Genomic DNA, 12402 nt, shown 5'->3' with positions numbered 1-12402 from the left:
AGTAAAGGCTAATTGAATCTAGTAATATTAAGAAGGATAAATTTTTAATTAGTCAAGACAAAGAGTGGACACACTAAACAAGTGGAGTGGGAGTGGGAGTGGCTTTAGAAGAGTCATCCTCTTGGTCTGGCTAAGGTTCCTGGGCTATGGAGGCCTCACCCCCTCCCAAAGGAGAAGGTTGGACTCCTGACCAGGCAACCTTCTGCAGAAACTCCTCCACGCTCATAACTGGTCATTGCTAGACCACATCCTGCAAGCTCTGCAAAATCAGGAGCTGGCCCTGGTGCAGGCTCTGCAGCATAGACATGAAAGGCTCTAAGCTCTAAGTGGAGGGAACTGGAAGAACTGGAGCTGAAGGGAGAGCAAAGGTAGAGGGAGCAGAAGTAGGGGGAGCATGGTCAACTGAAGGAGATGGGGCCTCAGATCTTCTAGCCCTGGATTTTTGGGTCCCTGGAAAAGTGACCGAAGGGTCATTCAGATTCCAACAATTCTTCTTAATATAAGCCAAATTAATGGCTGGGCTGAGTGACTCATAAGTGAGAGAATATGAGGTGACTCCTCGGGCCTTGCACAAGGCAGTGATGAGGGCTTGAAATCCAAGCCTCGAGGAGTTGGACTGAGCAATGAGCGAGATCTGTTCAGATATAAGTGCTCTTATGTTCATGTCCATCTTCATTACTAGCCCATAAACTAACCAAGCCCTGTCAAGATTAAGATCAGAGGTATGTGAAATTATGGCTAGGTTAGAATAAGATAAAACACTCCAGGTCTGCGCCAGAGTTGTAAGATCCTTCCTCAAGAGCTTACACGGCAAGCCCTCGGTGTTAAGAACAAATCCCCTTCCAGGGATACACAGTCGAGCTGCCAGCTCTTGAGGGTCTGGCCTCAACCTGCAGAACCTAGAGTAAGAAGGTAAGCTCTCCCCTTGCTCCAAGACCACTAGAGTCTTCAAGAAGGTGTTGAGGGAGTCTGCATCGAACTTAATCAGGTGCCCTCGAACCCTAACTTGCTTTGGTTCTTTGTCCTCAGGGACATATAGGTTTGCATAGAATTCTTTAACAATTTCCACATCGATGCTTCCTTCAGAAAAATTAGTGAGCTCCCTGTGCCAGTTCCTCCTCTCGACTTCTCTTTTGAAGTCATCAAACTCATTAATGTATAGCTTCACATTCCTCTCCGGAAGAATGTTCCGGCCAAGTATGTTATCTGCATAATGGTCCCAAGCATCCCTTGATACAAATCTGGATCAGTCATAACTGGCCTGGGATAATGTAGCAGTGGCTTTTCTCTTATGGGGAGCCATTTGCAATACAAAAGAATCAAAACACAAGATTAGACAGGAAATTATTCAATTTGAAAAGCAAAAAATAAAACTGAAAATCAGTCTGGGCGCTTAGCGCAAGAGACTCGCTTAGCGCACCTTAGGAAAAACTACTTATGTGCTAAGCGCGATCGCAACGCGATTACTGAGTGAACACAGATCCAATTTTTTCTGCAGAATTGGCTTAGCGAGCAGGCTCGCTAAGCCCAATTCCATAAATTTTCAAAACAAATAAGGATTTATGCTTAACACGACAAGGCGCGCTTAGCGCGACTACTCTACTGAACAACGCTGGCTTAGCGACCAGGCTCGCTAAGCCCAATTCCAACAAATAGAAAAACAGAGAGATAATTGCACTTAGTGTGACAGGGCACGCTTAGCACGCAACAAAACATAGAAATTTTTAAGTGTCTGAGAACACATTACTCGCTTAACGCACAGACACGCTTAGCGAGTTCATAAGCAATTGAACTTTCAATCAGAGAAAATGAACGCGCTTAGTGGGACAAGGCCGCGCTTTGCGAGTTCATCTAGAAATCCAGATGTTCAACAGAAACAATGAACTCGCTTAGCGCAGCAAGGCGCTTAGCGCGCTCATCGCGATTTCTAGAAAAAGCAGGGGCTTCTCACCCCTCCACTTAGGCCCCTATTAGGCCGTCTAACCCTAATCAAAACAAGCACATTGTATCCATAATAAAACTGTAATTCTAGTATAACGAACAACTAACCTAACAAAACTAAGTATTAACAGAAATTCAACCTAACACTACTAAGTTAACTAGCCTAAAGTTTGAAATTTGGAAATAAAATGAACAAAGTTAAGAAGCTTACTTGTATTGTTGAATATGAGTGCAAAGAGGGAGCAAAAATGCAGGCAATGCAGGGAGATTGAAGTACTGTGCAGAGGGTGAATGCAATGAATGGGAGAAAATGCTCAGAGGAAGTAAAATGGTAACTGCCTAAGGCAGCTGCCTTATTCGCTGGCAGTTTCGAATGAGTCAAAATGACGTTTGAGTTTTAAAGCTCATGCGCTTAGCGGATCTGCTCACTAAGCCCAATACAAATTTATGAAATTCCAGAGAAGTTTTTGGGCTTAGCGCGAAGGTACGCACTGGGCGAGTTTTGCAGCTCTGATTGGTCCTGCAACTCTCGCTTAGCGGGCCAAGGCCATGCTTAGCGAATAAAATGCTCCTTGAATGCAATAGTGGCCCACGCTTAGCACGTCCATCTCGCTTAGCGCTATTCCAAACAGAGAAGGAATAAGGCTTAGTGAGAGCACTCACTTAGCCCAATTTTCGAAATTAATCAGACAAGGGAAAATAGCGCTTAGCGTGTCAGCGTGCTTAGCGAGACCTGACTTGTGCGCTTAGCTAGATGACTCGCTTAGCCCAATTCCAAAAATTAAATGCATAGAGAGTTTATTGGGCTTAGCACACAGGTCACGCGCTTAGCGAGACCGTGCAGCCAATGATTAGGGGTCAATGCGCTTAGCATGAACAACAGCTCGCTTAGCGGGTGAAGAAGATGGCACTTAGCGTGAGGAGTGCGCTTAGCGAGTGGACAACAAAAAAAAATCAAGTTATTTTTCTGTCCACAACTTCACAAAAGCTTTTTAACCCCTTTTCCAATACTAAACATGATGAATTCAAACAATCACAAGCAATCAAACTTAACTAAATGCAAGAAAAATAGAATTAAAAAGGGTTGGGTTGCCTCCCAGTAAGCACTCTTTTAACGTCATTAGCTTGACGCAAAACTGATACAATCCTACCCCCCAAGGGCATTGGATAGAAGACTCCAAGAAGATTGGGCCAAAGATGCAAGAGAAGGCCCTAGGGTTCTCATGAGCCTTAGGGTAGATTTTCGGCCCATGGGCTAAGTATGAGCCCACTTATCTTTGTACATATTAGATTAAGGTTTCTTTATATTCTGGACCTTGTATTTAGGGCTCCATAATGTAGGTAAGGTACTCTAGAAATGTAGAATTTTTCAGCCCTTGTATTTTAGGACACCTAGACTAGTTTTTGTATTAAGGGTAGTTTTGTAATTTCACATGCATTAAGTGAATATTTGATGTGTGTGTTGGAAAATAAATTTAATTGAATTGGGAGAAGCCCAATCCAATTAAATTTTAGAGGGGGGGTGAGCATTTGCTTGCTACACCCAATTACCACATCATATAATCACACTTTGTGCATGTGCTTCATGCTTTACATGCCTCATGCCACCTAAGCATACTTAGTGGAGAATCTTGGACTTGATCTTGAATCAGTGGGTTGAACCATAGCTAAAATTGAATAATCATAATTAGTGAAATTTTGGCTCCAAAATTTGGCTCCACAAATTCAATTTCAAATTCATGTGAAATTTGAATAGAAATTCAAATTGCCCTCCAATTTTGTATGACACTTAGGCTATAAATAGAGGCCTTGTGTGTGCATTTTTTGGAACTTTGATCATTTGAATATTAAACTTCAAATTTCAGAGCTCTTTTAGAGCACAAAATTTCGTGCTCTTCTCTTCCTCTCCCTTCATTCATCTTCTTCTTCCTCCAAGCTCTTATCCATGGCCTCCTATGGTGGTGAGCTTCTTCTAGACTCATCTTCTCCTTGAAGTGGCGTCTCCTCTCTCTCTTCCTTCTCCATTCTGCTTCCATTCATCTTCCAAGAAGAAAAGGAATCCATTGATGAAGAAGATCCTAGGCCTACAAGCTCCAATGGAGCTTACACCATGTGGTATCAAGAGTATCTTCATCTAGGTGATGTTCTTTTGCTTCCTCTATCTTTTTGTTCGGTGAATTCTCTTTAATTCCTTGTTCTTCATCTTATTCTCCATGTATATTCTCCATTGTCTTGTGGTTTTGTGCTGTTTAGAGTAGATTCAAAAAAATAAACCGATTAAATCTTAGATCTACACTTGTTCTTGCATTTCTATGGTTCAAATTTTGTAGATCTACTCTTGAATCATGTTTTTGTGTTGATTTTAGGTTCTATCATTTTTCATTCATAATATTCTTGTGCTGAACCTTAGATCTAAATTTTCTTCCAAAATATTGATTAGAAAAAAAACGCAAAAATCTAAGTGTAAATCACTTAATCCATGTTGTCTTAGAGTCATGTTTAGTCATAGTAATTGTCACATTATGTTCTAAGTTTGTGTTGAATTTTTATTTTGTTGATTGAATTCTAGATACATTTTTTTTTCATGTATTCTTTTCATTCTTAGCCTATCTTTTGAATTTTGAGTCTAATTCATGCATGTTATTTAATTCATAACATGTTCTAAATCAATTCCTAGAAGTAGTCTTGTTGTTGAACTCTTTTTTTTTGTTTTCTAAGTTTCCTACATGATGCCTATGATGAAGTTGAGTTGTGGTGCTGAGTTGTGGCTGGATTTGTCAATCAAATAAGTCTTAAGCTCTCTTGAATTGTGTTATTCAAGACAATTGAGCATAAGCAAACACAAATTGTAACTATCCAAGCCTTAAGCAACATAGACACTACTCTTGATTTCTAGGTTGAAATCGCTGGTGTTGGCAGCTTGAACATACAAACATGTATAAATTACTGGGAATTGTTCACTACGTGTTTTGAGCTGAAATTTTTATTGAATTTTCTAGACATCTGAACAAAAATTATAAAAAAATAACCAAGCGATTTGGATAAAAGGAAAAAATAATAAAAATCACACAAATTGGCAGAAAAATCAGTGTCCAGGAAAAAAATAGTGAAAGGGAAGTGTGCTTATTGTTTTGGCTCAAAATTTGTTCTATAATTGGTGCGTATTTTATACCAATCCTAGTTCTGAAATTTCAATTGAAAATTATTGTGAAAACAAGTGCCAAAACTAGAGGTTTCTTGAGTCTTTCTTTTATAGCTTTTCTACTCTACTCTAGAGCCATTCTAGATTTCTCTTTGAGTCCTAGCTTGATTTTATGTGTTTTTCATTGCTTTAATTGTTGAATAATCCTTGAAAATTTGTCTTGTTGAAACTCTATTGGTTTAGCTTTCATTTCATTTTTTTTGGTCTTTGGTTATTGCTTGTCTCTTTGTTTCCTTGCTTGTGAGTTGCCATATAGGGAATTGTAAAGGAGGATTGGTGTCATACCTTGAAGAATTTGAGTCAAGAAGCAAGGGGCCAACCACCTTAAGAGCTATTGGACTAAGAAGCACTCCAAATTGAGTTAAACACTAAATAGAGAATAGCCACCACAATTGAGGACTTTTTTTTTGTAATTTTGTAATTGGAAACTTGTTTTGCTTTCAAATTTTGTAACAAAAAGGCCTTTCATTGGAAGTAAGTTGGGAGCCTCCAATAGGTCACCCTACTTCCATTTGTGTGTAATAATTTTAGGCAATTTTCCCATAGGATAGTGAGTGTTTTTTTGGGAACCTTAAATGAGGTCATCCAAACACTCTTAGGATCCGCCTAGTTTGCATTTCTTGCACTTTAATTTCTTGCTTGCTTTCATAGCTTATTTCCTTTACCCTCCATTGTCAAACCGCCTAGATAGCTTGCCTTTTACCAATTAGTTTTTACCTTATCTTTCACACCTCTTTTAGTGTTTATTTTGGCTAGTTTCAACCATAGTTTCTTTTACCTTTTGTTTTCAAACCCCCAACAAGAAAGAACCATAATTTAGGAACCTACATGAGTCTTCATTCTTCATCTAGTGTTAATGGTGAGGGTTCTACTCCTAAGGACCCCTTTTATAAGATATTAGATGAGTTGAGATCCCTTAAGTTGTGGAAAGAAAAACAAGAGATAAAAGAAAAAGTTAAAAAAAGAGTGAAAGAAATAAGTCAAGATGAAAGAGAGAAAATAAGAGAGGAAGAAAGAAGAAAAATAATGAAAGAAATGAAAAGAGAAAAACATGCCTCCTATAGTAGTCATGACTCTTGCAAAAGTTTAAGTGAAGAACTTAGCGACTATTATAGAGGGCACCATAGTTCACATACTAAACATCACTCCCAAAGAAGAGAAAAGGATAGAAGGCCTCAAGAGGTTAACATTAGCCTCCCATATTTCCATGGAAAAGATAATGTTGAGGCCTACTTAGATTGGGAAATGAAGGTTGAACAACTCTTTGCTTGCCATCATATTAGCGAAGAGAGAAAAGTTCCATTGGCTACCCTTAGCTTTCAAGGGTATACCCTATATTGGTGGACTTCCCTTGTTAGGGAACAAAGGATTCATGGGGATCCTCTAGTAGAGTATTGGAATGATCTTAAGAGTGCCCTTAGGAAGAGGCACATTCCCTCCTACTATGAAAGGGAGATTATGGACAAGCTCCAAAGGCTTAGACAAGGGAGTATGAGTGTTGAAGAATATAGACAACAAATGGAACTACTTCTTTTAAGAGCTGGACTTAGGGAGGAGGAAAGAACAAGCATAGCTAGGTTCCTTAGTGGGCTTAATATAGAAGTGAGGGACAAGGTTGAACTCCTTCCATATAGGGACCTAGATGAGCTAGTCCAACTTTGTATAAGAGTGGAGCAACAACTTAAAAGAAAGCCTTCTTCAAAATCTTATGGCTCTCACTCATATCCAAGGAAGGACCATGATGCAATCCTATCCCGCAAGGGCATTGGGTAGAAGACTCCAAGTAGATTGGGCTAGAGATCCAAGGGTAGGCCCTAGGGTTCTCATGAGCCTTAGGGTAGATTTCGAGCCCATGGGCTAAGTATGAGCCCGCTTATCTTTGTAAATATTAGAATAGGTTTTTCCTTCGTTTGGGCCTTGTATTTTGGCCATTCTAGTAGTATAGGGTTTTAGCCTTGTATTTTGGGGCATTTTGAGTAGTCTTTGTAGTAAGGACTTTTTTTTGTATTTTCATGTTTTTTTGTCATGGGGGTGAGCTTAGCTATTATAGGGGGTGTGTAGCTAAGTTCTAGCTTCTCATCTCAAGGAGGTGAACTTAGCTATTAGAGAGGTATGTGTAGCTAAGCTCTAGCTTCTTTAGGAATCTTCTTAAGGAAGCTTCTCAAGAAGGTGAGCTTAGTTATAAGAGAGGTGTGTGTAGCTAAGCTCTAGCTTCTCAAGGAAGTTTTCTCAAAGAAGCTTCTCAAGGAAGTTTTCTCAAGAAATCTTCTCAAGGAAGCTACCTAGTCTATAAATAGAAGCATGTGTAACATTTGTTGTAACTTTGATTGAGAGTCTTGTGAGATACAACTCAAAGTTCAACTTCTCTCCCTTTTTCTTCCTTCAATTTCATGCTCCCCCCTCTCTCTTTCTCTCCTTCTTTCTTTTCCTCCATTGAAGCATCCTCTCCAAGCTTCTTATCCAAGGCTCATCTTGGTGGTGAAGCTCCTTCTTCTATGGCTTATTCCCTAGTGGATGACGCCTCCTCTCACCTCTTCTCCTTTGTCTTCCGCTGCATCTCCATGGTGGAAAGTTACCATTAAAGGACCTCATTGAAGCTCAAAGATCCAGCCTCCATAGAAGCCCCACAAGCAAGCTTCCATCACTAGGCCTACAAGCTCCAATGGAGCTTACATCACTAGGTGTCTGTATAGGTGTCATATCATCCTATCTGAATACTTATCTAGTATAGAACTAAACCGCAAAAGATTGGTTTGGTTCAATTCGGATTTTATTTTAAATGAAAACTGAACCGGATGTATTTTTAAAGCTTGATTTGAGTGACTTTTTGATCAAAAACCAAACCAAAACGAACAATAGACATTCCTAGTTTGTAGTGACATTTAATATATCTTCACCCAAAGTAGTCCATGCATAAGTTCACAAGTTTTTGCCTCCATAGGATTTGGAGTTCCACTGAAATGCAAAGTCTTGGTTAATATCTATATGAAAATATTTTAATATATAAATAAAGATTTTTTTATGAAATCAAATAATTTTTTTACAAAAATACATTTTTTTAAACCTTGGTACTATTTCACACTTTAAGAAATATTTTTATTATATTTTTATATTTTTTAACCAAAGGAAAAGTTAATTTTTAAATTTTAAAAAATTAATAATCTTTTTATAATTTTAATGATTTTTGCCCTCAAGGTTTATAATAATTCTTATAAAAACTTCTTATATGTTTTAGACCGGTTGAACCGGTCACCCGTGGCCCACGACGTTCAAAAACACGGCTTTCTGTTCCCTTTGTCGTGTTGGGTTTTTCCTCTTTCGCAGCTCAAACTCAAATCCCCATCTATTCTCTCTCCGTACTTGAGGTCAGTGTTGTGTTCAATCATTCGATCTACGCTTTGGCTGGTCAGGACAGTAGTAAGCTTCTCCAATTTCAAACTTCCTTTCTTTTTTTAATTTCATCGTCGTTAGTTCCAAACGGAAGCTAATTTCCGCTGTCCAGAGTATGATACAAATAAAAGTTTCAAACTCTATAATTTTCTTATCATTTATAGCTGTTTGGTCTTCTTTTATGTGTGCTTTGGAGGAAAGATTAAATCCCGCAGTTACTTAATTAAGCTAATTTACTGATTTGCATTTCAAGGAATTAATTGATTGGGCAATTTTAATTTTCAAGGACTAATTTAGGGTTTACTTAATAATTGTCCTAATCATGTGTTGTGGTTTATAAATGTGCATATAATCCCTGCCACTAGTGACCAACCATGTAAATCTTTTAATAGGCACATAATCTTCTTCTATAACATCGACCGGGGTCGTCCTCTCGAAAAATGCTACCTCTGCGTCCACAATCACAGGTTGGAGCACCAAAAACATCGCTGTCTCTTGTTTCCTCAGACCCCCTCCTGTCTCCTGATGAACCTAGGTCAAACTCTGACAATCTCCGTGAATCTCCGGCTGAAAGTGCAAGTTCACAAGAAACTTGGCCTATAGCTGATGCTGCCGCAGCAAAGAAGATGGAGAATGGAAAAGCGGAGATTAATTGCCTTGAGCAGAAAGTGATTCATCGTGTTTCTAGTGCAGACAAAGTTACTCTTCAGGACGTTGCTAGAGAAAGTATCGCTACGATATGTGAAAAAATGCATCGTCTACCTGAGGAATATCTAGAAGAGTTGAAGAATGGACTTCGAGTTATCCTTGAGGGAGGGAATGGTTCGCAGCATAGAGAGGATTTTTTCATTTTGCAGAAGCTTGTTCAGAGTAGAACTGATTTGACTGCCAAGACACTGGTCAGAACACATCGGGTGCAGCTTGAAATCCTTGTTGCAATAAATACTGGAATTCAGGGATTTTTGCATCCTAGCATTAGTCTATCCCAGACTTCCCTGATTGAGATCTTTGGCTATAAGAGATGCAGAAACATAGCGTGCCAAAACCAGCTTCCAGCTGATGATTGTACCTGTGAAATATGCACCAACACTAATGGTTTCTGCAATCTTTGCATGTGTGTGATCTGCAACAAGTTTGACTTTGAGGTGAATACATGCCGCTGGATTGGATGTGATTTGTGTTCTCATTGGACTCACACAGATTGTGCCATTCGTGAGCGACATATTTGCATGGGCCCTTCTTCAAAGAGTGGAGCAGGACCGAGTGATATGTTTTTCAGGTGTCAAGCATGCAACAGGACTTCAGAATTGTTGGGTTGGGTTAAAGATGTCTTCCAGCACTGTGCACCGTCATGGGATGGAGAAGCCTTAATGAGGGAACTTGATTATGTTAGTAGGATCTTTCATGGGAGTAAAGACCCCCGAGGAAGGAAGCTATTTTGGAAGTGTGATGATCTCAAGGAAAAATTTTTAAGTAAAAAAATGGATTCAAAAGCTGTTTGCCGGGCAATACTGATGTTTTTCCAAGGTACTTGAAATCTAGTTTTTTCTGTCTTTATATATGTAGAGAGAGGAGGGATCAAGTTAGTCTAAGTGTAACTTTAAAAGAGTTACTCTTCATATTCGTCATTTATTTTCTTGAAATATAATGGTTAAGATTAGTTACTCATTGGAATCATTGGATTTCAAGAAAATGAATGTCGAGGATGAGAGTAACTCTTAAAGAGTTTCTCTTGGAGTAACTTGATCCCATAACTAGAGATAGCAATGACAAATAGTGCTTTTAGACTACGGCTTTATATGTTCTCTTCGTTGCATATTTTGAAATGATATCTGCATTGCTCAATTTTCTCTTCATTGAACCCTGAATTTCAAGTTAACGACACATGGGAAGAAAATGTATGGCAATGGCGCACTATCATTAGAAAAGTAGGCATAATCACTAAAGTTGATGCTATGATTATAATTTCTTTCTTGATAAATGCTGGCAACTCACTCTTTAACATGCTTCTTTTGTGAAAAATCCCTATGATTGACTAAAGTTTATTGGAAATCACATTTTTTGTAGGTCCCACTTGTTATTTAATTATTCTCTCTTTTGATTTTGTAATTTTCAATAAATTCTAACCTAGTGAAGTGTGTGTTGTAAACACTCCTCTTGGTTTCTTTTTTTTTTTCTTTTGAAGGCAAAGGCTGTTTTATTTGTTTTTTTTTTTTTTTGGGGGGGGGGGGGGGGGGGTTATGCATGGTTGGTTATAATTTTAACTTTTCTCTTGTTGTAACCCATGCATTGAAGAGCTTGAGGTGGACTCTGCAAAATGCCTGGAAAATGGAGAAAGTGGAAGGTTGATTGCTCCACTGGACGCATGCAATAGAATTGCTGAAGTGGTGCATGAGGCTATAAGAAAGATGGAAATGGTAGCTGATGAGAAGATGAGGATGTTCAAGAAGGCTCGCTTATCTCTCGAAGCTTGTGATCGTGAACTAGCTGACAAGGCCAGGGAGGTGACAGAGCTCAAGATGGAGAGACAAAAAAAGAAGCTGCAGATAGAAGAGCTGGAGAAAATTGTGAGGCTGAAAAATGCAGAGGCTGATATGTTCCAATTGAAGGCTGATGAGGCTAAACGAGAGGCCGAGAGGCTTCAAATGATTGCTCTTGCCAAGCAAGATAAATCAGAGGAAGAATTTACTAGCAACTACTTGAAACAACGATTAAACGAGGCTGAGGCCGAGAAGCAGTACCTTTATGAAAAGATCAAATTGCAGGAGAGTTCTCGCGCTTCGCAGGGCAGTAGTGGTGGTGACCCCTCTCAGATGCTGATGTATTCCAAAATTCACGATCTGCTTTACAGTGTTCCTTCCAAAGCAGACAGTCAGGGTAATGAGCGCCACCCTTTTCGGACAAATCCCTGAGAGTCCATTGTGTTTGTAATGCCAATTATGTTAGCTGTTGTAGCTAAGTCACCTTTGAACAATTTAGGATGAGCCACTTTTATGGCAATGTAATCACCATCTTCATCAATTTTATCTGCGTTTTGATATTGGAAAAAGCTTCAATATATGTTTGGAACTCTAACCATTATTAATATGCTTTTGTAAGGAATTTGTTGATTGTTGTTGCATAACTTGTGGTTACTGGTAAGTTGAATTAAATGTTTGGCATTGTGATAAATTTCTGGATAACAGTTATATAGGAGAAAAAAATAAAAAGGTAAAATGAATTAAGATTTTCTCATAAGTTAAAATTAACTATCTTATGTATAAATTAATTTATAGAAATTTTTTATTTTATTTCTTCAAAAAGTTAACTTTAATTTATGCACTAGTTTTGTGTTTTTTTTTTTGCTACAATGCATTAGGTAATTTTAATTTATGGAAAAGACTCAATTCTTTTAACTTTATTATTTTCCTCTTACATAAGTATTTTTAAGTTTATCCAAACAATTAATATTTCGGTGAGTGGCATCAACGGCCACATAAATTATAAAGTTGTTATTGTACAAGTATATAAAATATTATACTATTATTACGTTGGAAGAAAGGAAAAAAAATGATCGAACCCGAAAAGCAATGTTTTGAAAATCAGATCGATTGCAACTTGAACCGGTCCAGCGATTGGTTCGGACAATCCAAAATCAGACTATCTGAGAATGTGGGTACAGCAAATCGATGTTGAATAATTCTTTTGTCTAATTGTCATTGCGGGAAATTAATTTACTGAAACTTAATTAATCTCTGATTTTAGTATTATCACTTCTACAAGTCTACAATCAATATTCTCACATTTTCAAGTCAATATTTTCACATCTTGATATCAATATTCTTACCCGTATAGGTTTTGAAAATATTTTCAACCAAACGATAATACTA

The 12402-nt window shown here is 38.3% G+C and overlaps 1 protein-coding gene across 2 annotated transcripts; it reads left to right on the top strand.

Annotated features, from left to right (window-relative positions):
* The first annotated feature begins 8395 nt into the window (after nt 1-8395).
* On the top strand, nt 8396-11573 carry LOC100818964 (OBERON-like protein). 2 transcript variants are annotated; one of them, XM_003542266.4, is made up of 3 exons: nt 8396-8560; nt 8926-10060; nt 10829-11573. In XM_003542266.4, exons 2-3 carry the CDS (start codon nt 8974-8976, stop codon nt 11443-11445), a joined length of 1704 nt encoding a protein of 567 aa, XP_003542314.1. In that variant the 5' UTR covers nt 8396-8560; nt 8926-8973; the 3' UTR covers nt 11446-11573. The 2 variants fall into 2 exon arrangements, with proteins under 2 accessions (XP_003542314.1, XP_006593885.1); XM_006593822.4 differs by having other exon boundaries at nt 8430-8508.
* Nucleotides 11574-12402: the final 829 nt, after the last annotated feature.

This window comes from Glycine max, chromosome 13 (assembly GCF_000004515.6).
Source record: "Glycine max cultivar Williams 82 chromosome 13, Glycine_max_v4.0, whole genome shotgun sequence".
In the NCBI taxonomy this organism is placed as follows: Eukaryota; Viridiplantae; Streptophyta; class Magnoliopsida; order Fabales; family Fabaceae; genus Glycine; species Glycine max.
This window is presented reverse-complemented; position numbering and strand designations above follow the sequence as displayed.

Bases quoted from the DNA above. Each gene is read 5' to 3' on its own strand.
- LOC100818964 (XM_003542266.4), top strand. From the start codon at position 8,974: ATGCTACCTCTGCGTCCACAATCACAGGTTGGAGCACCAAAAACATCG. The intron at 10,061-10,828 runs GTACTTGAAATC...CATGCATTGAAG, and splicing joins AATACTGATGTTTTTCCAAG to AGCTTGAGGTGGACTCTGCA.